We start from the raw sequence: 27056 nt of genomic DNA, 5'->3' as shown, positions 1-27056 counted from the left end.
ATTAAAATTCAATACGAAGAAATGCAAAGTGATGCACGGGAGACGTATGTGTTAGGCGGTGAGAGTCTAATATGTACGGACGGGAAGAGGGATCTTGGGGTGATAGTATCTGAGGATCTGAAGGCGACGAAACAGTGTGACAAGGCGGTGGCCGTATCTAGAAGGTTCCTAGGCTGTATAGAGAGAGGTGTGACCAGCAGAAGAAAAGAGGTTTTAATGCCCCACCTGGAGTATTGTGTTCAGTTTTGGAGGCCATATCTTGTTAAGTATGTAAAAAGAATTGAAGCGGTGCAAAGAAAAGCTACAAGAATGGTATGGGATTTGCGTTACAAGACGTATGAGGAGAGACTTGCTGACCTGAACATGTATATCCTGGAGGAAAGGAGAAACAGGGGTGATATGATACAGATGTTCAAATATTTGAAAGGTATTAATCCGCAAATGAACCTTTTCCGGAGATGGAAAGGCAATAGAACTAGAGGACATGAAATGAGATTGAAGGGGGGCAGACTCAAGAAAAATGTCAGGAAGTACTTTTTCAAGGAAAGAGTGGTGGATACTTGGAATACCCTCCCGCGGGAGATGGTGGAGATGAAAACGGTAACAGAATTCAAATATGTGTGGGATAAACATAAAAGAATCCTGTTCAGAAGGAATGGATCCTCAGAAGCTTAGCCAAGATTGGGTGGCAGAGCAGGTGGTTGGGAGGCAGGGCTGGTGGTTGGGAGGCGGGGCTAGTGCTGGGCAAGACTTTTATGGTCTGTGCCTTGAAAATGGCAGATACAAATCAAGGTAAGGTATACACAAAAAGTAGCACATATGGGTTTATCTTGTTGAGCAGACTGGATGGACCATGCAGGTCTTTTTCTGTTGTCATCTACTATGTTACTATGTATGTTATTGTTAGTAATATGTAATTTATCCTTAAAATCGAGCGTGGTACCGGAAGATTGGAGGGTGGCCAATGTAACGCCGATTTTTTAAAAAAGGTTCCAGAGGAGATCCGGGAAATTATAGACCGGTGAGTCTGACGTTGGTGCCGGGCAAAATGGTAGAGACTTATTAAGAACAAAATTACAGAGCATATTCAAAAGCATGGATTAATGATACAAAATCAACATGGATTTAGTGAAGGGAAATCTTGCCTCACCAATCTACTACATTTCTTTGAAGGGGTGAACAAACATGTGGATAAAGGGAGCCGGTTGATATTGTGTATCTGGATTTTCAGAAGGCATTTGACAAAGTACCTCATGAAAGACTCCAGAGAAAACTGGAGGTCATGGGATAGGAGGTAGTGTTCTATTGTGGATTAAAAATTGGTTAAAAGATAGAAAACAGAGAGTAGGGTTAAATGGTCAGTATTCTCGATGCAGAAGGGTAGTTAGTGGGGTTCCCCAGGGGTCTGTGCTCGGACCGCTGCTTTTTATCATATTTATAAATGACCTAGAGATGGAGTAACTAGTGAGGTAATTAAATTTACTGATGACACACAATAATTCAAAGTCGTTAAATCGCGGGAGGATTGTGAAAAATTACAAGAGGACCTTATGAGACTGGGAAACTGAGAGTCTAAATGGCAGATGACGTTTAATGTGAGCAAGTGCAAAGTGATGCATGTGGGAAAGAGGAACCCGAATTATAGCTACGTCATGCAAGGTTCCACGTTAGGAGTCACGGACCAAGAAAGGGATCTAGGTGTCATCGTTGATGATACATTGAAACGTTCTGCTCAGTGTGCTGCTGCGGCTAAGGAAACAAATAGAATGTTATGTATTGTGTGCTGAGGCCCTCTAGTGGCTCTTGTCCAGGCTCACATGCTCTCTGCCCAGCTTCCTAGTACTCTGCTTCTGAGCAGCTTGTAAGGATGTGTGCTCCTCCTGCCCTCCACCCGGCCTCACTGGCCCCAGGCTTCTGAGCAGGACTCTGGCGAGTTTTCTCCCAACACCTTGCAACCACCAACCTCAATATCCTGGGCTCCCTTCTCACTCAGGGTGACTGCTACTACTACTACTACTATTTAGCATTTCTATAGCGCTACAAGACATACGCAGCGCTGCACAAACATAGAAGAAAGACAGTCCCCGCTCAAAGAGCTTACAATCTAATAGACAAAAAATAAAAAAAATAAGCAAATCAAATCAATTAATGTGAACGGGAAGGAAGAGAGGAGGGTAGGTGGAGGTGAGTGGTTACAAGTGGTTACGAGTCAAAAGCAATGTTAAAGAGGTGGGCTTTCAGTCTAGATTTAAAGGTGGCCAAGGATGGGGCAAGACGTAGGGGCTATGTATTTACCTTTATTTCATTTATTCTAGGGGTATAGCTCCGGACTACACATGTTACAATGCCTTTCTTGCCTTTTGTTGAAATCGGTGTTTCAGTAACATTTATGGTTATCCCCTGTTACTCTTATTATAGTATATAGAAGTATCATGTCTTGTTTAGTGTCTATATTTTGTTTCCATACACAGCTCCCAACATAACTTTACAGTTTATTTTATGCCAATGTCCAGTGTTATCGCTGCCAGCAATATGGCCATTATGCCTTCCAGTGTTCTCAACCACCACATCATCTGCCCCGAGCTCAAGTTCGGGCAATGCGGCTATTACGCAGCCGTCTGTTCACGACCATGACTACGCGTACCTAGAAAACACAGCTCCTTATTTAGTATCCAGAAACCATTTCTCTGTATATGTGTTGGTTTGATGTTTCTGTTTCTATTACAGGTGACCTGTTTTTATTTTATATTTCTCTTGGTTTAATTGCATGTGTATATTTATGGTACCATACAAATGACCTAACTGAGTCAGCAAGTTATTTATTTGCTTCTATGCATACCTTCCCTGGGGAGTTCTTATCAACTGCAGGGATGAGCGATCCCCAGAGGATATTCAGTTGCAATTGCGTGTTTAAATGAGTTCATTACAGACACTAGACCCGTTTCAGTGCTGTGATTCGATCGAAATCCTGATTGAGCTTCGTGCAGAATTGAGTGTTTGTTTAGGTATTCAGTGAGTTGTTTAGTCACTATGCCCTCCATGAGTTTGGTTATGAGCGGAATAGATGCTACTGGGCGATAATGGGTTAGGTCCATTGTGCTTTTCTTAGCGTCTTTAGGTAGAGGAGTAAGTAAGATGTTTCCTTTATCCGTGGGGAAGAGACCATTTTGTAGCCTGTAGTTTAAGTGTTTCGTGAGGTCTGTTTTGAATTGTTTAGGGGCAGATCTTATAAGGCTAGTAGGGCAAATGTCTAATTTGCATTGTGACTTGGCGTATCTTCCGAGCGCTTGTGAGATGTAATTGAACGAGAGCATGTCAAACTTGGTCCATGATCGGTCTGCTGGGTATTCCCCAGGTATTGGGTCAAGACATTCAAGGAGGTTTGTGTAGTCAGTTATGTTGGTAGGTATCATGAGTCGGAGCTTTATAATTTTTTCCTTAAAGTAATTCTCAAGATTGGTTGCTGATGGGGGTGTCTATGTTGTTAGAAGTAACTGGTGTAGTATTTAGTGGTTTGTTTACGAGTAAGAAGACTTACTACTACTACTACTATTGTTATGATTGGGGTTTGAACCCCTCTCAAACTTACCTCTTTCCTGGGGGTCAGCTTCTTAGCTGGCTTCTGTTTCTTTTCTCTGTCCTTTCTGAGCTGGCTCTGTCTCTCTGTGCTGGCAGCTTCCAGCAGCATGGGGTTAATTGTTTTACTTTACTACTGCACCTGTGTGTGTGTTGCTTGAATTGTTCTAACTCTCTTTGGGTGTACTGGCTTCAAGTGTTTCACGGTTTTGCATTGGTGTGGGTTGGGCCTCTCTGGGTCAGTGTGCTTTTGCCTAGGTCTAGGGAGTGTGACATCATCAGGGAGGGCCTTGAAAAGGAAGTGGTGTTGTTTCCTTCAGGGCCTTTGCATCAGTTGTGTTTGCTTTAGGTAGGGTGGTGCAGTGTGCACTTCTGACATTGTGTCTAGGGTCCCTGCTTGCTTTTGCTAAGGTCCAGGTTAGTGTTAGTGCAGTGTGCACTGGTGTCTATGTGTTTAGCTTTCCTGCTTTTCCCTTTGGTTCCCCTGCTTTTCCCTCTTGGTTTTGGAAGCATTGCTGTGTGTAGGGCTTTGGAAGCTCTGTTGCTGATAGAAGTACTTCAGGGTTTGGTGTTGTTAGGAACACTGCAGAGTTTGCTGTTAGAAGTACTTCTGGTGTTTGTGCTATTGGTAGCATTGCAGTCTTTGCTGTTGGTGTTTGGTGATTTAGAATCACTTTTGGCTTATGTGTTAGCTTCCCTTCTTTTTCCTTGTGGCTCCCCTGTCTTCCCTTTTAGTGCTAGGAGCTCTTCTGGTTGCTTGCCAGAGTAGTGCTAGGAAGCACCTTGTTAGTTGTATCTAGCTTGCTAGAGCAGTGCTTAGGTAGCTGGTTTAGTTTTGTGTTTAGCTTATTAGTGTAAAGCTCTGCTTGTAGCTTGGTGCTTAGTAGCACCTGTGTTAGCTTTGTATTTAGTACCCTGCTCTGTTAGTTTAGGGCTTAGGAAGTCCCTTTCTTGAGCAGGGCTTAGGAGCTCCTGTTTAGTATAGGGCTTAGGAAGTCCTTTTGTCAGTTTACTGTTAGGAACACTCCTGCTGGTTTAGGGCTTGGGAGCAAGTAGATCAGTTTAGGTTTAGGAGCACTTCTGTTTCCAGTCCTGGTCCCTATGTCATCCGGTATCCAGTAAGTCCTGTCGGCTACTCGAACCCAGGAGCTCAACTCTTGGGGGGTTTAGTAGCTAAGTACAGGTGAAGCTGTTGGACCAGTCCAGTGTGCTCCAGTCCCGTGTTCCGGTCCTGTGTCCTCCAGTCCGGGGGACCAGTCCAGGGTTGTTTCCAGTCTGGTGTGCTCCAGTCCAGTGTGTTCCGGTCCGGTGTGTGTTCCAGTCCGGGGGATTGCAGTCCAGTGTTCCAGTTCTGTGTCCTCCAGTCCGGGGGATTCCAGTCCATGTGTTCTGGCTCACTGGGCGGTGCCTGCAGTCCCTGCCGGTGCCGGTGTGCTTGCCCAGCATTGGTTGGTGGGTTTTGCCTGCTGCTGTCGCTCCTTGTCAGCAGCCCAAGGGCTCACGTTTGCTCCAGAGCCCGGCCCCGCGGGCTCTGAACCTGAGAACCTGACAGATTGCAAAGGCCATGAGCCCGGCAAGAACCCCCGCCCAGCTGACCCAGCTGGGGTCCAGCTCCATCGTTGTTCTTGATCCTTCTATGACTCTTCGTCAGTATCGTGGGAAACTTTTGTCTCATCCTGTTTTGAAGAAGACTCCTGAAGCGGCAGCTGAGAGAAAACGTGTCCGGTGGCTTGGAATCGCTGAAAACCCAGTTTCAGATATGGACCCTTTTATCACGCTCGCTGAATATCGCCGCAGCCTGGTCTTGAATCCAGCTTTGTGGGATACTCCTGAAGCTGTCGCTGAGAGGAGTCGTCTTGGGAATTCCACGCTCTGGGCCCAGCAGGGGTCCAGTCCCGTTCAAGCAGCGCGCCCAGACAAGCCTCTGAATCCAGTCCGAGCAGCACATCCAGCCAAGCTTCAGAGTCCAGTCCGAGGGACGCTGCTGACCGAGCCTCCGATCCCAGTTCAGGTGGCGCTTCCACTCAAGCCTCTGAGTCCAGTCCGAGGGGTGCTTCTGACCGAGTCTCCGATTCCAGTCCAAGCAGCACGTCAAGCCAAGTCTCTGCGTCCAGTTCAAGTGGCGCTGTCTACGGAGTCTCCTAGTACCAGTGTGGATCCCAGTTCCAACCCCATTTTTGATCTGGATCCGTTTCTGACGCTCCTTGATTACCGAGTTGCACTTTTGTCTGATCCAGCCTTGAAGAATACTCCTGAAGCTGCAGCGGAGAGAAGGCGTGTCTCCTGGCTTGGGTTCGAAGAGAACCCAGTTTCTGCTATTGACCCTTCTACCAAGCTCTTCTTTTATCGCTTCCAGCTTCTCTCGGATCCAGCCCTGCGGGATACTCCGGAAGCCCAAGCTGAAAGAAGGTGGCTTCCTGATTTTTCCCGCCAAACTTCTGAGTCCAGCCTGAAGGGCTTTGCCTGCCAAGATGCTGAGTCTGGATCGAGTGGCAGCAGTGGCAGCCGAGATGCTGAGTCCGGAGCGAGTTGCAGCATTGGCAGTCAAGATGCTGAGTCTGGATCGAGTTGCAGTTCCAGTCAAGATGCTGAGTCTGGATCGAGTGGTAGTTCCAGTCAAGATGCTGAGTATGGATCGAGTTGCAGTCCCAGCCAGGATGCTGAGTCTACACTGAGTGATGAGTCCATGATGAATGCTGAGTCTGGATCGAGTTGTAGTTCCAGTCAAGATGCTAAGTCTGGATCGAGTTGCAGTTCCAGTCAAGATGCTGAGAGTTGTAGTTCCAGTCAAGATGCTGAGTCTGGATCGAGTTGGAGTTCCAATCAAGATGCTGAGTCTGGATCGAGTTGCAGTTCCAGTCAAGATGCTGAGTCTGGATCGAGTTGGAGTTCCAGTCAAGATGCTGAGTCTGGTTCGAGTTGTAGTTCCAGTCAAGATGCTGAGTCTGGATCGAGTTGCAGTTCCAATCAAGATGCTGAGTCTGGATCGAGTTGGAGTTCCAGTCAAGATGCTGAGTCTGGATCGAGTTGCAGTCCCAGCCGGGATGCTGAGTCTACACCGAGTGATGAGTCCATGATGAGTGCTGAGTCTGCACTGAGTGCAGAGGCCAGCCGAGATACTGAGTCCACGATGAGTGCTGAGTCTACACCGAGTGCAGAGCCCAGCCAAGATGACGAGTCCACGATGAGTGCTGAGTCTGCACCGAGTGCAGAGTTCAGCCGAGATGCCGAATCAGAATTGAGTTACAGTCCCAGGCAAGATGCTGAGTCCGGGTCAAGTTGCAGTCCCGGCCAAGATGCTGAGTCCGGTGAGAGTTGCGGTCCCAGCCAAGATGCTGAGTCTGGGTCAAGTTGGAGTTCCAGTCCCAGGCAAGATGCTGAGTCTGGGTCAAGTTGGAGTTCCAGTCCCAGGCAAGATGCTGAGTCTGGGTCAAGTTGCAGTCCCGGTCAAGAGGCTGAGTCCGGGTCAAGTTGCAGTTCCGGCCAAGATGCTGAGTCCGGAGTAAGTCCCAGTGCCAGCCGAGATGCTGAGTCTACGTTGAGTACCGAGTCCAGCCAAGAGGCTGAGTCCGAATTGAGTGGCAGTTCCGGCCAAGAGGCTGAGGCCGGATCAGGTTGCAGTCTCAGGCAAGATGCTGAGTCTACTCTGAGTTCCCACTTCAACCAAGACGTTGAACCCCTCCTGAGTTCCAGCTCCAGCCAAGAGGCAAGGTCCAGTCTGAAGTCCTGTTCGAGTTCCTGTCCGGCTTTAGATTCCAGGATGGGTGTGGGCTCTAGCCCAGTTCTGGCTGCTACAGTGGAGTGCCAGGAAGTCAAGGAAGTTGTGGACTCCTTCAGGAGATGGTTCCTGTTGAATAGAACTCCACTTGTTGCATCCAAGACTCTGATCCTGCCTAGCAGCCGTTCTAAAGAGCCTCATGGCGGCCAAATCCATTCTGGTTTCCTAGTTCAAGATGTACTTGTCACGTCCTGCCCAGCCGCCCAGATTTATGTTGTGAAACCCATTGGGAGATTTCATCACAGCTACCCATGGAGACCTAAATTGTCTTTTGAGACCTGGAGCTCCCGTGGGGACACGGGAGCCTTGAGGGGGAGGTGCTGTTATGATTGGGGTTTGAACCCCTCTCAAACTTACCTCTTTCCTGGGGGTCAGCTTCTTAGCTGGCTTCTGTTTCTTTTCTCTGTCCTTTCTGAGCTGGCTCTGTCTCTCTGTGCTGGCAGCTTCCAGCAGCATGGGGTTAATTGTTTTACTTTACTACTGCACCTGTGTGTGTGTTGCTTGAATTGTTCTAACTCTCTTTGGGTGTACTGGCTTCAAGTGTTTCACGGTTTTGCATTGGTGTGGGTTGGGCCTCTCTGGGTCAGTGTGCTTTTGCCTAGGTCTAGGGAGTGTGACATCATCAGGGAGGGCCTTGAAAAGGAAGTGGTGTTGTTTCCTTCAGGGCCTTTGCATCAGTTGTGTTTGCTTTAGGTAGGGTGGTGCAGTGTGCACTTCTGACATTGTGTCTAGGGTCCCTGCTTGCTTTTGCTAAGGTCCAGGTTAGTGTTAGTGCAGTGTGCACTGGTGTCTATGTGTTTAGCTTTCCTGCTTTTCCCTTTGGTTCCCTGCTTTTCCCTCTTGGTTTTGGAAGCATTGCTGTGTGTAGGGCTTTGGAAGCTCTGTTGCTGATAGAAGTACTTCAGGGTTTGGTGTTGTTAGGAACACTGCAGAGTTTGCTGTTAGAAGTACTTCTGGTGTTTGTGCTATTGGTAGCATTGCAGTCTTTGCTGTTGGTGTTTGGTGATTTAGAATCACTTTGGCTTATGTGTTAGCTTCCCTTCTTTTTCCTTGTGGCTCCCCTGTCTTCCCTTTTAGTGCTAGGAGCTCTTCTGGTTGCTTGCCAGAGTAGTGCTTAGGAAGCACCTTGTTAGTTGTATCTAGCTTGCTAGAGCAGTGCTTAGGTAGCTGGTTTAGTTTTGTGTTTAGCTTATTAGTGTAAAGCTCTGCTTGTAGCTTGGTGCTTAGTAGCACCTGTGTTAGCTTTGTATTTAGTACCCTGCTCTGTTAGTTTAGGGCTTAGGAAGTCCCTTTCTTGAGCAGGGCTTAGGAGCTCCTGTTTAGTATAGGGCTTAGGAAGTCCTTTTGTCAGTTTACTGTTAGGAACACTCCTGCTGGTTTAGGGCTTGGGAGCAAGTAGATCAGTTTAGGTTTAGGAGCACTTCTGTTTCCAGTCCTGGTCCCTATGTCATCCGGTATCCAGTAAGTCCTGTCGGCTACTCGAACCCAGGAGCTCAACTCTTGGGGGGTTTAGTAGCTAAGTACAGGTGAAGCTGTTGGACCAGTCCAGTGTGCTCCAGTCCCGTGTTCCGGTCCTGTGTCCTCCAGTCCGGGGGACCAGTCCAGGGTGTTCCAGTCTGGTGTGCTCCAGTCCAGTGTGTTCCGGTCCGGTGTGTGTTCCAGTCCGGGGGATTGCAGTCCAGTGTTCCAGTTCTGTGTCCTCCAGTCCGGGGGATTCCAGTCCATGTGTTCTGGCTCACTGGGCGGTGCCTGCAGTCCCTGCCGGTGCCGGTGTGCTTGCCCAGCATTGGTTGGTGGGTTTTGCCTGCTGCTGTCGCTCCTTGTCAGCAGCCCAAGGGCTCACGTTTGCTCCAGAGCCCGGCCCCGCGGGCTCTGAACCTGAGAACCTGACAACTATTTAGCATTTCTATAGCGCTACAAGGCATACGCAGCGCTGCACAAACATAGAAGAAAGACAGTCCCTGCTCAAAGAGCTTACAATCTAATAGACAAAAAATAAATAAAGTAAAGGTCACGTGACGCCATGGTGCGGGGCTGACGCTGGAAAGCTAAGCTCCGCGCACACTCACCCGGAAATCAGATAATTTGACTTACCCAGGGAGCGAAACGCCACAATTTTGAACTTAAAAGGTGGGAAAGCGATTGGCAAGTAGAGACTGAGTGAAGAAATCGAGAATGGCAGCGAAATCAGTGAGAAAAGAGCGAGACAAATCGAAACCGCCAGAAACCAAGATGGCCGACCAGCGAGACCCTGGCGAATTAGCGGTGGGCTCCGCATGGCTGACGGAGATCACGGCCGAGGTTACAGCGGCGGTCGAGGCCGCTTTGGACAAAAAGCTTCAGCAATTGCTCGATAGGGCGGAGGAGGCTCATGAGCGTATAGACAGTATAAATATGGAGCTAGATGAAGGATTACAGCGGATTACAGAGTTGGAGGAGACGGTGGGGGCGCAGAAGGAGATCAACAAGAAACTGGAGAGGAAAGTACAGGATCTGGAGACAAAGATCGATGACTTGGAAAATAGGAGCAGGCGAAACAACCTGCGTTTGGTTGGCTTGCCAGAATCGCTTATCGATAAAGATTTGCCTACCTTTTTGGAGGATTGGTTGCCGAAATCATTACATATAGAGGACAAATTACAGAGTTTTTGTATTGAACGAGCCCATAGAGTTGGACCTCCGAGACAGCCTGAGAACAGGCCGCGCGTAGTCATACTAAAAGCTCTGAACTTTCGGCATAAACAACAAATTCTGGAAGCGATAAGAGGAGGCAAAACTCTCACCTACCAAGATAAGAAGATCCTTTGTTTTCAGGATTATTCTCAGCAGGTGCAGGCGAGGAGGAAGTCCTTTGCCCCTTTATGTACGGACCTTTTCAATAAAAAAATAAAATTTGCGCTCTTGTATCCGGCTAAGCTGCGTCTCACGCTAAATGGAGTTACAAAATTTTTGGACACAGTTGAAGCAGCTAAAACATACATTCAACAACATGGTGGAGAACAGATCCTCTAATGGGAAGGATATAACTACAGAAGCATTTGAGGGAGCTCTACAAGACGGGGGCTTACTTGAAACTAATTTGCTATGGGGAATCCTCCCCGGAAAAATTTTTTTTTGATTTCTCTAGGATGGAACATTGAAGGATGAAACAGAGATTCAGCTACGCCCTGATCAATGCTTGAATATATGGGATATTGTAGACGATTTGATATATATATACAACAGAGGAATCAGACATGGACTGTGGAATATAATATGGAATTGCAAGGGTCGTATGTGTATGGAGAGGCGGAACGCAATATGAGACCGAAAGAATATACAGAACTGAATCACAGCACAGGGTGCTGAACCATTGCTAGGATGTGGTGGAAGCAGATGATCAAAGACTGGTATACGAAAATGTTAAGTGAATTTGTGAATAAGTTGGTGGTTAAGACTGGGAAGAGTTAGAGGGGTTAATAATCACGGCAGGGTGAGTGTAGGGGTTAATAAGTGACTAGTTCTAGGAACAGGAGGGAGGGAGGGAGGCATTGAAGGATAGGGGCGGGGGGGGAGAGAGGGGGGGGGAGGAGAGATAGGGGGATACATAAAATTAGGTTAACAGAACCTCAATTAGACATATGGAGTCAGAAGAGAAATATGAGTGAGTTGAATGAGGAGTGGCTGCTTGTACAAACAGCGGGAGTGGTGCTGCTGGGACACCGCGACTGCTCTTATGTGAATGTGGAACAGTGGCGGATGCATAAGCGAGACTTAGGAGACTGATGGGATTAAGGATATACTCTTGGAATGTGGGGGGTATATCATCTCCCATTAAGAGAAAGAAAATATTACATAGTCTTAAAAAGAAAAGAGCGGATATAGCACTTCTCCAGGAGACACATCTGACGTCTCAGGAGCACCTTAAGCTTAAAACCTGGTGGGTGGGAACAGTACTGGAGACCCCAGCGGTGGGAAAGAAGGCTGGGGTAGTGATATTGTTCCATAAATCACTCCAGGTCGAGGTGGGGCAGACATGTATGGATGCCGAAGGGAGATATATTCTGGCACAGGTCAAGGTGAATAACACTACCTACCTCATTAGCAACATATATGCCCCTAATGTGTATAGTAAGAAATTCTTCCATTCTCTTATAGGCAAGATACAGCAATTTAATGTGTCGAAGAAGATAATTGGGGGTGATTTCAATGTAGTAGCTGATCCCACCATAGATAAATCACATCATATAGCAGGTGCGATGGGAGGGATAGATAAAGGTATCAATTTGATATGTGGGGCTGTGGGAGTGGTTGATGTGTGGCGGGTTCTTAACCCTACTACTAAAGATTTTACGCACTATTCTAGAGCTCACCACACGCAATCGCGAATAGACTACATACTGATAGATGAAGACAGCTTTGCAGACATCTTAGAGGCAACAATAGATCCCACGATAATTTCGGATCATGCGGCAATATCGATTGAGTTTAAAGATCTGAATTCGCAAAGCAGAGAGTTCAGATGGATATTCCCCTTAGATCTGTATTATGATCAGGATTTTAGGCAATTTATTAGGAGAAAGTGGGAAGAATATGAACTAAATAATGAGTCACATAGGGATACATCAATATTGTTCTGGGAGGCTGGGAAAGCTGTGTTAAGAGGTGAGATCATAGCATACAGTGTCAGAAAGAAAAAACAAAGAGATCGAGAGATCATTAGATTGGGGGAGCAGTTGGTGCAATTGAGGAGGGCATACGGACAAGGGGTAGCAAATCATATCCGAGAGCAACTATTAGCTACTCAGGTAAATTTAAATGAACTGATACATCAGCGAGCCAGAAAATCTGTTGAATATTATAAATATCAATTGCATAGATTTGGGAATAAACCCGGGAAACTCATGGCAGGGCTGGTGAGGAAGATGAAGGGGCAGAGGAGAGTGTTGGGGATCAAGACACAGAGGGGGAACCTAGTGCATAATGACACAGAGATAAGAGATGTATTTAAAGATTATTACGCCAGGCTATATGCCAAAAATGATGACGATGATCTAGACCCTGATATATATTTAGAAAATATTAATAAGACGAAGATCTCAGAACAACAGCAGAGGGAGCTAAATAAACCGATTGAGACGGAGGAGGTCCTCAAAGAAATTAAAGCCAGTGCCTTGCATAAAGCGGCGGGACCAGATGGCTATAGGGCTGAATTCTATAAAATTCTAATGCAGGACATAGGAGGCCCGTTAACAAAGTTCTTTAATAGATCAGTCGAATTAGGTGAACTTCCACGATCTCTGCGATTAGCGGATATTGTGGTGTTCCCAAAACCTGAGAGAGATCCGACCATACCAGACTCATATAGACCAATCTCACTGATTAGTTATGAAGCTAAGTTGCTAGCTAAAATTCTGGCCTCAAGATTGGCAAAAGTGCTACCAAGCATAGTGGCGACCCCTCAGGTGGGATTTATACAGGGGAGACAGAGTGGGAAAAATATTAGACTGATACTGGCATCAATAGAGAATGTGCGCAGAGGGGGTGGAGAATCCTTATTGATCAGTTTCGACGCCGAAAAGGCGTTTGATCGAGTAGAGTGGGAGTTCTTGTTTGCTTCACTAAGAGCGTACGGATTTGAAGGGTACTTTACACAAGCAATATCTATATTATATAAGAATCCTATGGCGAGAGTGCTGGTTAACGGAGCATACTCTCGAAATTTTGTAATTAATAGAGGTACCAGACAGGGATGCCCTCTGTCTCCCTTACTGTTTGCTATAACGCTAGACCCGTTGATTAGAGACATCATGAGTAACCCTGAGATTGAAGGTATAAATCTGGGAACCAGAGAATTTAAGATATCGGCGTTCGCCGATGACCTTTTGGTTCACCTAGCTAAACCGGAGAGATCGTTGCCGGTATTGATGGAGGTTTTTGAAGAATATGGGGCCTTTTCGGGATTTAAATTGAATTTTCAAAAGTCAGAGGGATTGCCCACAACAACTCGGGTAAAGGAGAAATGGGAGGGTAGGTTCCCATTGAGATGGGCGAACAAAGAATTTAAATACTTAGGCATAACATTGACAAGTGATATGAGTAGCTTATATAGACAGAATATTGACCAGTTACTGCAATATACGCGGCATAGATTAGCAATATGGGAGGGACTGCCCTTAACTTTAAGCGGGCGAGTGGGTTTGTTTGCAATGATACTTTTCCCAAAATGGCTGTATGTACTAAGACAATTGCCACTAGTCATACAGACTAAAGATATAAAGAAGATTCGAGGAATGTTGACTAGATTCTGTTGGAGTGGGAAAAAGGCTAAAGTTAAATTGGAATATCTCTATGGGAAAAGATCTGAGGGAGGATTGGGGTTGCCTGACATTAAACAGTATAATTGGGCTTGTCTAGCTAGACACTTAGCAGATTGGATTATGGAAACAGAAGAGCATACGGAATGGAATATTGAGAGTGCACTGTTTAGACCATATCACCCTTATTATATGATGCATGTTGAGAGTACAAAGATACCAAAGGAATGGAAACATCACGTTTTATTGCACCCAATGAGAAGTATATGGCAGTACATATTGAGGAGACTTAATAAAAACCCACGATGTACGGATCTCCTCCCACTGGTTGGGAATGGAGCATTCGAACCAGGGAATACGTGCCCGAACTTTGCCAAGTGGGCACAGGAGGGAGTGGTACTAGTGGCCGATGTTATGCAGGACACGGGAAAGATTATATCAAGAAGAACCTTAGAGGGCATGGTGGGAGTAGAGAATGTGGTATGGTATGATTACTGCCAGATCCACAGCTATATTGAGAAACTACATAGGGAAAAATGTGATAGAGGGATATATGAGATGCTGGTGAATCTGTTTTTACCACAGGGAAGAGAACAGACCACGGTATCCTTACTATATAAACAGTTAAATTTGATAGCCAAGCATCGTAGTTACGAAGCAGTGGCAAGACGATGGTCTGAGGATTTAAAGGTAGAGATCAGCAGTGGAGATATAGTCCAATCTCTAAAGGAGATAGTACATAAAGTGGTGAGTGCCCGATATAGGGAGATACAATTTAGAATTGTTCTGAGGGCATATATGTCCCCCATACAGGCCTATTATGCAGGTAGATTGCAAGAAACACATTGTAGTAAATGTTATTTTCAGAGAGCAACACTGTATCATATGTTTTGGGGATGTTCAGCCATACAAGAGTTCTGGGGTCCAGTGCTGGAATACTGTGAAGCCGTGCTGCACAAGAAGCTTTGGTTAGAGGCTAAAACTGTAGTGCTTGGAGTAAGAGGAAGAGGGTCAACACTACGACATAAAGAAAACATATTTATCTATAAGGCACTAATAGTTGGGAAACAATGTATATTACAACACTGGACACAAGACATAGGGCCCTCCTACTGGCAGTGGAGGAGCTCGCTTCATACCTTGGTGCGAATGGAAGCACGCGCTATGACTTGTAGTCCTAGAAGTAGACAACGTTTTTGGGAAGTCTGGGAACCATATATACAGGCTTTATCAAGCAGAGCTCGCAGCTTATTGGTGAACACACTCATGGGAGAGGAAGGTAGGGGAAGATAAATGGCTCTATATGTTACATGGTTAACGTTGATATAGAATTACATGGTATAGGTACAGGGGGGGAGGGGTGGGGGGGGGGGAAGGGGGGGAAAGGAACATTTAATGAAACCTTTGATGACATTCTAGATTAGATTATGATAAGAAACAAAACGGAAAAAACAGACGAAGAGTTGTATCAGGTAACTGTTTATTGATTATATTTGCAATTGAATGTAATATCAATACAATAGTTTCTTTTATTATTAAAATAAATACAGAATAGGGGTTGGGGGGAGGGAGGGACAATGTTATATGACAAAATTTGATGGCTGTATGTACTGATAATTGTTTAAGTGATGTTCCACTGAGTTATATACAAATGCTTCGAGATTGACATGTTCCGGTGGCTTTGTACTGTTGGTGTGGTCATCAATAAAAATTGTTAAACATAAAATAAATAAAGTAAGCAAATCAAATCAATTAATGTGAACGGGAAGGAAGAGAGGAGGGTAGGTGGAGGCGAGTGGTTACAAGTGGTTACGAGTCAAAAGCAATGTTAAAGAGGTGGGCTTTCAGTCTAGATTTAAAGGTGGCCAAGGATGGGGCAAGACGTAGGGGCTCAGGAAGTTTATTCCAGGCGTAGGGTGCAGCGAGACAGAAGGCGCGAAGTCTGGAGTTGGCAGTAGTGGAGAAGGGAACAGATAAGAAGGATTTATCCATGGAGCGGAGTGCACGGGAAGGGGTGTAGGGAAGGACGAGTGTGGAGAGATACTGGGGAGCAGCAGAGTGAATACATTTATAGGTTAGTAGAAGAAGCGGTCTCCTCAGTGTAGGGCAAGCACTGTGTTTATCACAGTATTATTAGGAAAGGAATGGAAAACAAAAATGAGGATGTTATAATGCCTTTGTATCACTCCATGGTGTGACCGCACCTTGATTAGTGTGTTCAATTCTGGTCACCGCATCTCAAAAAAGATATAGTGCAATTAGAAAAGGTGCAGAGAAGGGCGACGAAAATGATAAAGGGGATGGGACGACTTCCCTATGAGGAAAGGCTAAAGCGGCTACAGCTCTTCAGCTTGGAGAAAAGGCGGCTGAGGGGAGATATGATAGAGGTCTATAAAATAATGAGTGGAGTTGAACGGGTAGATGTGAAGCGTCTGTTTACGCTTTCCAAAAATACTGGGACTAGGGGGCATGCAATGAAGCTACAATGTAGTAAATTTAAAACAAATCAGAGAAAATGTTTCTTCACTCAATGTGTAATTAAACTCTGGAATTCGTTGCCGGAGAATGTGGTAAAGGTGGTTAGCTTAGCGGAGTTAAAAAAAGGTTTGGACGGCTTCCTAAAGAAAAAGTCCATAGACCATTATTAAATGGACTTGGGGAAAATCCACTATTTCTGGGATAAGAAGTTTAAAATGTTTTGTACTTTTGGGGGATCTTGCCAGGTATTTGTGACCTGGATTGGCCACTGTTGGAAACAGGATGCTGGGCTTGATGGACCTTTGGTCTTTCCCAGTATGGCAATACTTATGTACTTATATCTCGTCAAGCCTTCTATCATGTAAGGAGTCATGTTCTAGACAATAACACAAGGTGAACGTATGGAGTGAAGTCCATTTGCAGCTCTGCAAATTTGTTCTACGAAAGCTGACCTCGAGTGGGCTACTGACACTGCCATAGACACAACAGTATAAGCCATATGATGACCCTCGAGTCAAAAAAACACACAAGGGGTAGCAAACTTTCAAAATATCTTCAAAAAGAAAGGAAACATGAAGTTTGCTAACAAAATGGCTAACACAGTCTATGGGGGGGGGGGGGCTACAAAAATCTCAAAATTTAAATAAACAAGGCCTCAAAAACTGCCTAAGTGGAGGAAAGGCAGTCCACTATCAACTGAATAGTGTGTGTTTGCCAACAACAGCCTCCATCCTGTTAAGGTCAAAAGAAACAAAAGACTGAATGGACGAGTGGAGGAGTAGCCTAGTGGTTAGTGCAGTGGACTTTGGTCCTGGGGAACTGAGTTCAATTCCCACTGCAGCTCCTTCTGACTCTGGGCAAGTCACTTAACCCTCCATTGCCCCTGGAACAAATAAGTACCTGAATATACTATGTAAAACCGCTTTGAATGTAGTTGCAAAAACCTCAGAAAGGCAGTATATCAAGTCCCATTTCCATTTCCCTTATGACATCACAATATCAGAAGTGAGCCAAGTATCGGGCAATCAAGCCATTGTGACATCACTGATGAGGTTGGCTCTTATTGGTGGAATGAGTGGAGGAGTAGCCTAGTGGTTAGTGCAGTGGACTTTGATCCTGGGGAACTGAGTTCGATTCCCACTGCAGCTCCTTGTGACTCTGGGCAAGTCACTTAACCTTCCATTGCCCCTGGTACAAAATAAGTACCTGAATATATGTAAACCACTTTGAATGTAGTTGCAAAAACCTCAGAAAGGCGGTATATCAAGTCCCATTTTCCCTTCCCTTTAGTCCACTCAGGTAGATGGCCAAAATTCTCTTGCAGTCCAAAGTGTGCCATGATTATTTACCTTTGAGGCATGAAGTTTAGGGGGAAAAAACAGGTTGGGAGGAGTATTGACTAGTTAAGATGGAATTCTGACACTACTTTGGGAAGGAACTTCAGTTGGATTCACAGAACCACTCTATTGCTGAAAATGCAAGGTCGATCCATTACTAAAACAAGAACTCACTCACCCTGCAAGCTAAAGTTACTACCACCAAAAACAAGACCTCCTAGTACATGTACTTTAGATGGCAAATATTCAGTGGCTCAAATATAGCTTTCATCAGCTGCGTGAAATCCAATGACACTGCAGGTGGCCTGATGGGAGGCTTCAACAGAAGGAAGCCCCACATAAAGCGAATAACTAAACCTGTACAGAGATAGGTTTACCTTCTATCAGATGATAATCTCAAATTGCACTAAGGTGAACTCTAACAGAGCTGGTTTTGATGCCTCTCTCCAAAAGGCATAGAAGGTACTCAAGCAGTGTTTGTGTGGGGAACGAAAAGGGATCTACCAGTAGGTCCCTACCACCAAGCCAGATGGCAAACCTTTCTATTTTAAACCATTTCCCCTCCTAGTTGAAACTTTCTTGGAAGCTAGCAAAACCTGAGAGATACTGGGGCTCATTTTCAAAGAGCTTAGACGTACAAAGTTCCTTAGCTTACCCAATTAATATCAACATTCCACGCTACCAATTCCAGGGCAAGCAGTGACTTCCCAGACTTTTCCTCCAGGAACTTATCCAAACAAATTTTAAGCCCAGACACACTAAATACTGTTACCACATCCTCTAGCAATCAGTTCCAGAGCTTAACCATTCGTTGAGTGAAAAAATATTTCCTCCTATTTGTTTTTAAAGTATTCCATGTAACTTTATTAGGTGTCCCCTGATAGAGTGGGCCTTCAAGAACTACGGAAGAGGCTTCCCCTTAAGCAAATTGGCTGAGGCCACTGTCTCCTTAATCCAATGCGTTACTGTAGCTTTAGACACCACCTTGATTTTTCTCGGACCACCTAATAAGACAAATAGCCTATCAGTATGCCGAAACTCCTGAGTAACTCATAGATACTTAGGGAGAATCCTCCGAACATCTAGGCAATGCAAAAACCTCTGATCCTCTGTCCCAAACCAATTGCCCAAACTGGAAGAAAAGCCAACTGATTCTGATACTACCTTGGGGAGGAAGAAAGGAACTGTCCAGAGCTCCACCTTCTCCCTAAAGAACATTAGGAAAGGCTTTCTACATGAAAGGGCCTGTAATTCTGAAATGCACTGCATCAAAGATAAAGAAACCAGAAATACCGCCTTCAAGGTCAGATCCACAGTCACATGAACCAACAAAAGCAGGTTAAGGTCTCAAGGTGGAATGGACAGATGGACAAGCAGATGAATAAGGCATAATCCCCGAAGGAAACGTACAACATCCTGATGCGTTGCCAGGGGACACCCCTTGAGAAGGCCTCAAAAAGAAGCCAAGGCTGCCACTAGCACCTTCAAGGAAGACCAAGCCAGGTCCTTATCCAGGCCAACCTGCAAAAAAATTCAGAATATGAGTTAACAAAGCTGTAAAGGGCACAATCTGATGGTACTCTCATCAATCCTCAAAAATCTGCCAAGCCCGCACATACATGAGGAAAGTCGACAGCTTCTTAGAACGCAGGACAGTTGCTATGACTTGACCAGAACATCCTTTCCTTCCTCAAATACACCCTCTCAAGAGCCAGGCCTGTAAGCAAGGATTTTTCACTTACTAAGAACATACGTTATAAAACTATCCTATATAATAATTCTCACCTGGAACATTCTGAAGCTCACTCTGTGGGAGGGAAACACTGAAGGCTAGGCTGTCAGCAACACTCACTCTCACTCATGTCATGCACCACTCACTGTCACTCAGGACCCGCCCTCAGCCACGCCCCTTCCGGACATAATTCGCAACCCCAACGTTCTAAATGAAGCCTCAAAACCGGAACTGTGAGGCGCCAGAGATATCCTGTTTGCCCATGCCTGGAAACCGGAAGTCAGACATCTCCCCCTGCCCCAAAACCTTGCAGTTTTGCCTGTAGTGGTAATCGAACAAGAGGCAGAGAACAGCAGCACAAGAATTTCTAGAGGAAGTCCCCCCCCCCCACCCCTGGTTTGTTTGCCTACTAGAGAAGGTTTCAGCTCTTCGTTTGCCAACACACAGCAGAGGAAAAGAGTCTCAGCAATCCTCTCACAAACACAACAAAACTTTGACACCATCAACACTTGGACAACGTAAAAAGCAAAACGGCAAAGGGACCTTTTCTTTCACATTCATACATTTGCTTTTCCTGTATGTGCCACATTGCAGCTGCAGGACATCGGCATACATTCACATCTGGGGCTGGGTTTTACTTTTCTTAGGAGACAGGGGCAAAACGACCCTGAAAATGGGAGGGAGGAAGGGAGAGATGGGGGGGGGGGGGCAACGACCCTGGGAGGGAGGGAGAGAGGGAGGGGGGCTGACCCTGGAACTTGGAGGGGGGCGTGCACAGGGACCCTGCAACTGGGAGGGAGGGGTAGAGGGCAGACCCTGGAACTGGCAGGCAGGGGGCCGGCCCACTCTCATTCTCACACTAACACTCTCGCACCCAGTCTCACTCTCTCTGTCACACACACACACACATTCACTCTCTCTCTGTCACACACCCACTCTCACACACACTCTGTTAAACACACACACTCCGAGGAAATCCTTGCTAGCGCCCGTTTCATTTCTGTCAGAAACGGGCCTTTTTCACTAGTATATGATAAGTTATTTTCAGTCAAAGGAGTTAGACTCTGGAATTTATTGCCAATAAGTCTGAAAAAGTACTGTCACCTTTACAATTTCAGAAACTTTTGAAAAAACTTCCTCTTTGAGTTTTCTTAGTTAAGATTTTTGAGTTTTAAAGATGTTTAGGAAATGCTATTTTATGATGTGTTGATATAAAATTTGTTTTGTTCTCTCTTGAGGAGAAGAGCTTTTCTTATTGTGAACTGCCTAGAAGTCCATTTTTGGATAATTTGTGCGGTATATAAAACAGAATAGCATAGCATCCTACATGTGCACCGGCCCCTGTGACAACAGATCCTCCACTGGGGGTAGATGGAGCGGCTCCTCCACTAGGAGCTTCATTAGATCCCTGTATCATGGTCATCGCGGACAATCTGAAGCTACCAACGCTACCAGGCCCACATGGTGCTCTATTTGCTGAACAACTCTGTCCCAACAGAGGTCATGAAGGGAACACAAAGGAGACCTGACGAGGGCCAAACCTGTACCAGAGCATCCAGATCTTCCGTGTGACCATATCGCCTTCTGCTGAAGAACCAAGGGGCCTGGGCATTGCGCAAGGTCATCATCAAATCCACGGTAGGAAGACCCCATCTGAGCACCAGGAGGGCAAAGACTTCTGGTCTCAATCTCCACTCCCTCAGATCTAGGGGAGTCCTGCTGAGATATTCCACCTGACATTTTCTACCCTGGTCACTTGCACGGCTGAAAGGTCTTGCAGATGACACGCATGAGGAGGGCCACGAACTGGCTCCTTCTGCACCATTGGTGATTCACGTAGGCCACCACCCTGACATTATTGGATAACACCTGCCGAGACCGAGAACAGACTGGCTTTTGAGGGACTGCACAGCTCATTTATACACTGAATTGAAGCTCAGTATTTATTTATTTATTAGGATTTATTTACCGCTTTTTTTGAAAGAATTCACTCAAGGCGGTGTACAGTAAAAATAAATCAAACATACGCAATAGACAATTACAGCAGTAAAAATATTCAAATAACAATACAAAGTAGGGCATAGTATACTACTTACAATGTCGACACAATAAGTAATAGAACATTGTAATAGACCGCGTAGGGTATAAGCAAAGATGAAACGAATAGATAGATAAGAGTATGAGGATTTAGAAATAAGAGGACTGATTTAAATCAAGTTGCACATGAGGTCAGAGAAGTGATTAAATATCTAATGTAGGAATGGATAAACATGTCATGCTAGTATGTGCTCTGGAGCGTGGCAGCGACACCCCAACTCCCCAGGGGGAGGACATGTGAATTTTATATGAATTTTATAAGTATCATGTATTGCTTTTTACATGTATCAATGTTTATTTTAAGGTACAATATCCCCACACATTTAAATGTAATATTTATATTATTTTGTTTCTCTTCATAGTGTGTATCTACAGGTGAAACATCCCAACCAACTGTCTTGTTACAAACAAACTGACAAGATTCCCCCCCCCCCCCCCCCCCCCGTTGTCATGACTTCCCAACTGTCTGTTCCTGAGCAGAGGTGTGGCAAGGACACTAAGGCCCTATCACAGGTCTCCTATGTACTTGCAAGATTGCTGATTGGGTGATATATGAGGTGGTCCTTTGTGATGGGAAGGGTATATAAGTAACTGCTCATCTAAAGAGACTCTGAAATAGTCCGGATGGCAGCAGAGTTTCATATCCTTGCCACAACCTATTTCCATGGGGGGGGGGGGTACTCTTCCTCCCCCCCCCCCCCCCCCCCCGTACAAACTAATTCTCTATAGCTAAGATTCTTTCTCTCTGTTTTGTGACCTTTGTATGAGGAATAAAACTATTGCTAGACTCTGTTCTGTAAAACTATTAATGCCAAGAGCCAATAATATTTCTTGTGCTATTGCAGTGAGAAATAAAGATTCCTTTTGTTTTTCTAACTTAGCCTGAGTTATTTTTTGGAAGAATAGGATGACCAAACGCACAGCCTAATACAATGGTAAGATTTTGAGGGGGAGGAATTCATTGTACCTGGAAAAAAAACCACGTTATAAACCATGTTAAGCAAAAACTAAAAATGTATTCTAGAAGCAAAAAAAATATTATTCTGTATGAGCCACACAGATCAGTACCACCCCATAATGTAGCATCTATTCCAGATAATTTTATCAATATACAGTGGTGGAAATAAGTATTTGATCCCTTGCTGATTTTGTAAGTTTGCCCACTGACAAAGACATGAGCAGCCCATAATTGAAGGGTAGGTTATTGGTAACAGTGAGAGATAGCACATCACAAATTAAATCCGGAAAATCACATTGTGGAAAGTATATGAATTTATTTGCATTCTGCAGAGGGAAATAAGTATTTGATCCCCCACCAACCAGTAAGAGATCTGGCCCCTACAGACCAGGTAGATGCTCCAAATCAACTCGTTACCTGCATGACAGACAGCTGTCGGCAATGGTCACCTGTATGAAAGACACCTGTCCACAGACTCAGTGAATCAGTCAGACTCTAACCTCTACAAAATGGCCAAGAGCAAGGAGCTGTCTAAGGATGTCAGGGACAAGATCATACACCTGCACAAGGCTGGAATGGGCTACAAAACCATCAGTAAGACGCTGGGCGAGAAGGAGACAACTGTTGGTGCCATAGTAAGAAAATGGAAGAAGTACAAAATGACTGTCAATCGACAAAGATCTGGGGCTCCACGCAAAATCTCACCTCGTGGGGTATCCTTGATCATGAGGAAGGTTAGAAATCAGCCTACAACTACAAGGGGGGAACTTGTCAATGATCTCAAGGCAGCTGGGACCACTGTCACCACGAAAACCATTGGTAACACATTACGACATAACGGATTGCAATCCTGCAGTGCCCGCAAGGTCCCCCTGCTCCGGAAGGCACATGTGACGGCCCGTCTGAAGTTTGCCAGTGAACACCTGGATGATGCCGAGAGTGATTGGGAGAAGGTGCTGTGGTCAGATGAGACAAAAATTGAGCTCTTTGGCATGAACTCAACTCGCCGTGTTTGGAGGAAGAGAAATGCTGCCTATGACCCAAAGAACACCGTCCCCACTGTCAAGCATGGAGGTGGAAATGTTATGTTTTGGGGGTGTTTCTCTGCTAAGGGCACAGGACTACTTCACCGCATCAATGGGAGAATGGATGGGGCCATGTACCGTACAATTCTGAGTGACAACCTCCTTCCCTCCGCCAGGGCCTTAAAAATGGGTCGTGGCTGGGTCTTCCAGCACGACAATGACCCAAAACATACAGCCAAGGCAACAAAGGAGTGGCTCAGGAAGAAGCACATTAGGGTCATGGAGTGGCCTAGCCAGTCACCAGACCTTAATCCCATTGAAAACTTATGGAGGGAGCTGAAGCTGCGAGTTGCCAAGCGACAGCCCAGAACTCTTAATGATTTAGAGATGATCTGCAAAGAGGAGTGGACCAAAATTCCTCCTGACATGTGTGCAAACCTCATCATCAACTACAGAAGACGTCTGACCGCTGTGCTTGCCAACAAGGGTTTTGCCACCAAGTATTAGGTCTTGTTTGCCAGAGGGATTAAATACTTATTTCCCTCTGCAGAATGCAAATAAATTCATATACTTTCCACAATGTGATTTTCCGGATTTAATTTGTGATGTGCTATCTCTCACTGTTACCAATAACCTACCCTTCAATTATGGGCTGCTCATGTCTTTGTCAGTGGGCAAACTTACAAAATCAGCAAGGGATCAAATACTTATTTCCACCACTGTAGTTCAAGTTGTTAACAGACACACAGCTATGTTTACTGCGCCACAGTGCAAGGACTGAGTACAGATAATCAGCTCCTCACCCTCTTCTCCAACAAGAAATCCACACACAAAACACTGAACTCTGCCTGCCACCTCCCATCTCCCCCACACAAGAATAGCCTCCTCCCACACAGTCCCACTGATCGGTGTGAGTGTTTGTAGGGTGGGGAGATTTGGGGGGAGCATTCCTGCTCACCCAAAGTCTTTCCATCCTACACACACTCTCACTAACCTTTCAGAACCACGAGTACCCCCTCATACACAGCTCAGTAACCCAACATTCCTTCCAGAATATTCTCTTCTCACACAGTCCTGCTGGTGCCACTTCTCATCCCAGAACAGCCTCTCACACACTGACCCATTCCCCCCTCCCCTCCACAGTTCACATCCACTAGCAGTTTCCAAAATGATCTTCCTCATACACAACTCTACTACCCCCCAATACATATCAGTTCCAGTGCTCTCTAGACTCTGTCCTTCTCTTTATTCAGTACATAATCTGTAACAATAGTCTACCCAGAACATCCCTTTCAGGAAATGTTCAGACTTAACAGCCCCCAAAATGCACAATACATAAATATGTATGTTCTGCACAGCCCAACTGTGCTCCCTGAAGCTGAAAGCCTCAGTCACTCACTGTGAATGACAAGAAAAAATGCAGAAGCAAGAGTTGCAGCTTCCAGTCCATGAGTGCTGCTGGTGCAGCTCTTCTCCTCCAGTCTGGGTCTCCTCTCTCTGCTCTTAGTACAAAGGAAATTATGTCATGTGATATCTGGAAATAATAATAAAAAATCAATAAACCATTTTTTGAAAGAATATTAATGTTATGCATTTGTGATTCATTCTCAGAACTTCTCAAAATGATCTAAAAAGAACCTAGAAAGTACCTGAGCAATACAGACACTGGTGCCCTCCACTCATTCTCTGCAAACTTCTCACAGGTAAGCTGAAAAAGTATTAGATCTAATAAATAGGCCCAGCCCAAGATTTTTTTACTGATCTTTATTCCTAAAGTCCCTAAAACCACAAAATCTCACCTGACATAGTAACTACTGAAGATAATCAGTAGTTGTTTATAAAGTAAGTCTATATGTGTTACTGGCTCCCCTGACTCAACCCTCTCCCAGGACAGCCTCCATAAAAATGCAGGCATTTAAGCTTGCAAGTTTCAGGGCTGTTAGCGTTTCTAAACAGTGCAGCTTTTAAACTAGAACCTGGGGAAGGAAGAAAGTCATTCAAAAGAGCATGGTTCAAAACAAGGTATCCTTCAAAGATATCACCAAAACAGGGAAGATAGGGTATCCCAATAGCGAGGTTGCAATAGATCAGGTAGATCAGGTGTCTTTAAATAAAAAGCAGACAAAAGATTGCAAATTAACACTGTCAACTGCTGAGCAAGATGTAAATAGGAACAACAAACATAAGGGGTTGTTTACTAAAGCTTAGCTCGAGTTATCTGCAGCAGAGCCCACAGGAATAAAATGGCCCCTGCTGCAGATAACGCGAGCTAAGCTTTAGTAAGCAGGGGGGATAGTTTGAAATGTAGTGAAAGTCCACACAGCAACATCTGCTCTTCAGCAAGAAACTACAGCGTAAGACCTTCCAACCCTCAGTTGCTGACATGCCTTGTGGTGCCTCAGCTGCTCCTCTGACACTATGAAACCTGTGCAAAGGACAGGTGCCACATGGCCTGTCAGGGCACAGAGGCTAGAAGGTACCAGGTACTGAAGTTACTAGACCTGAATCAAGGCATGACAAAGGAAATGGCAGTAACACTCCATCACCTATCAAAATTTGGCAGTAGAGACAGTTTCCTATTTCTAAATCTGGGCCTAACTGGTTAGAAGGGAAAAATAAGAAAGTAATTTATATCATCTGTGAGAGAAGCACACAAGAAAACATCAGAGGGATCTTGATTAGCAGTAACTTATTATAGCTGGACTTTTTTGTACCCTAAGCAACTAAATTCCACAAAGCAAACCACACTAAACTACACACCGCATTGATACAAAAATATATTTTGTAGTCCAAAAGGATAAGATAAACCACGCCTTACTTCATAAAAACATGAGCAAACAAAGAAAAGGACTATAAACTGGGAATCTTCTGTGAAATCTAAGATATCCACACTCAAAAAGGCCATTTGAAGAAAAGGTAATGACTTTAAATAGATCCTTCTCATTTCTTTCAACAGGAACAAAAGCTCCTAACCACAGAAGGATGGATGGAAAGCAATGTGTCATCAAAGCTGTCACCACTGTCTGTCCAGAAAAATAGCCTGATCCACACTGAAGAACTGGTTTGGAATGGAAGACGCCTTCAGGTCAACTCCCTCAAGAAACAGGTGGTGGAACAGACAACTGGGGAAGATGCTAAAAAGCATCCGTGACAATGAGGACTACATCAATGAAATGACTAAGGCATCTAAGATGCAAATCTCCAGCAGAAGGGAAGGTAGACCACAGAATGACAGTTGAACAGAGGGTCCAGGCATTCCATTCACCCGGGAGCTTCCCTCCCCAACCTCAATGCTGACCTGCGACGAAGAGCATTGCAGCTCACTTCTGGGCTGAGTCACCAGTGTAGGGGAGAGTGGGACTTGATGCTGATCTGGACTCATAGTAACAGAGTCTCCCATGGCCGCTGCTTCACACAGCTCAACAAGAAAGTTCAGTGCTTGAAGAGAGAACGTTTTAGTGATGGTAGCTTGTCGAAAAAGTCCTTAGGTTTCCTCTTGCACTTCTTTCTGATCATGCAGGAAAAGCACTATGACGTCTTCCCACAGCTTCCTTCAGTAGGCCATCTTTGATCTCTCAGCATTTTTTATTTTTTTTTTAAAGAGAGCCTTTTGTAAAATATTCAGGAAATTGTAAACACCCCTACCTCACTATCCAAATTCCTATCTAGAAGTCCTATGCAAAATGAGGTTTATTATCTGTACTGCTCATCTCTGTTGGCATGAATAATACTTCTAGGTACCCTGTGGAACATACCAAAATGGGGGATCTAAGAGAAAG

The 27056-nt window shown here is 45.2% G+C and overlaps 1 protein-coding gene across 2 annotated transcripts in view; it reads right to left on the bottom strand.

Moving 5' to 3' along the window:
• The window catches only part of GLB1L (galactosidase beta 1 like), a 194939-nt gene that overhangs the window by 144090 nt on the left and 23793 nt on the right, over window positions 1-27056 (bottom strand). The window contains exon 4 of one of the 2 annotated variants that reach the window (XM_030208753.1): window positions 24677-24811. In XM_030208753.1, the coding sequence (XP_030064613.1) occupies window positions 24677-24727 (51 nt within the window). In that variant the 5' untranslated portion in view covers window positions 24728-24811. The remainder of the gene's footprint in view (window positions 1-24676; window positions 24812-27056) is intronic. The other variant, XM_030208752.1, reaches the window with a different exon arrangement.

This window comes from Microcaecilia unicolor, chromosome 7 (genome assembly GCF_901765095.1).
Source record: "Microcaecilia unicolor chromosome 7, aMicUni1.1, whole genome shotgun sequence".
Lineage (NCBI taxonomy): Eukaryota > Metazoa > Chordata > Amphibia > Gymnophiona > Siphonopidae > Microcaecilia > Microcaecilia unicolor.
The sequence above is the reverse complement of the archived record's forward strand: the minus strand, read 5'-3'. Positions and strand labels throughout refer to the sequence as shown.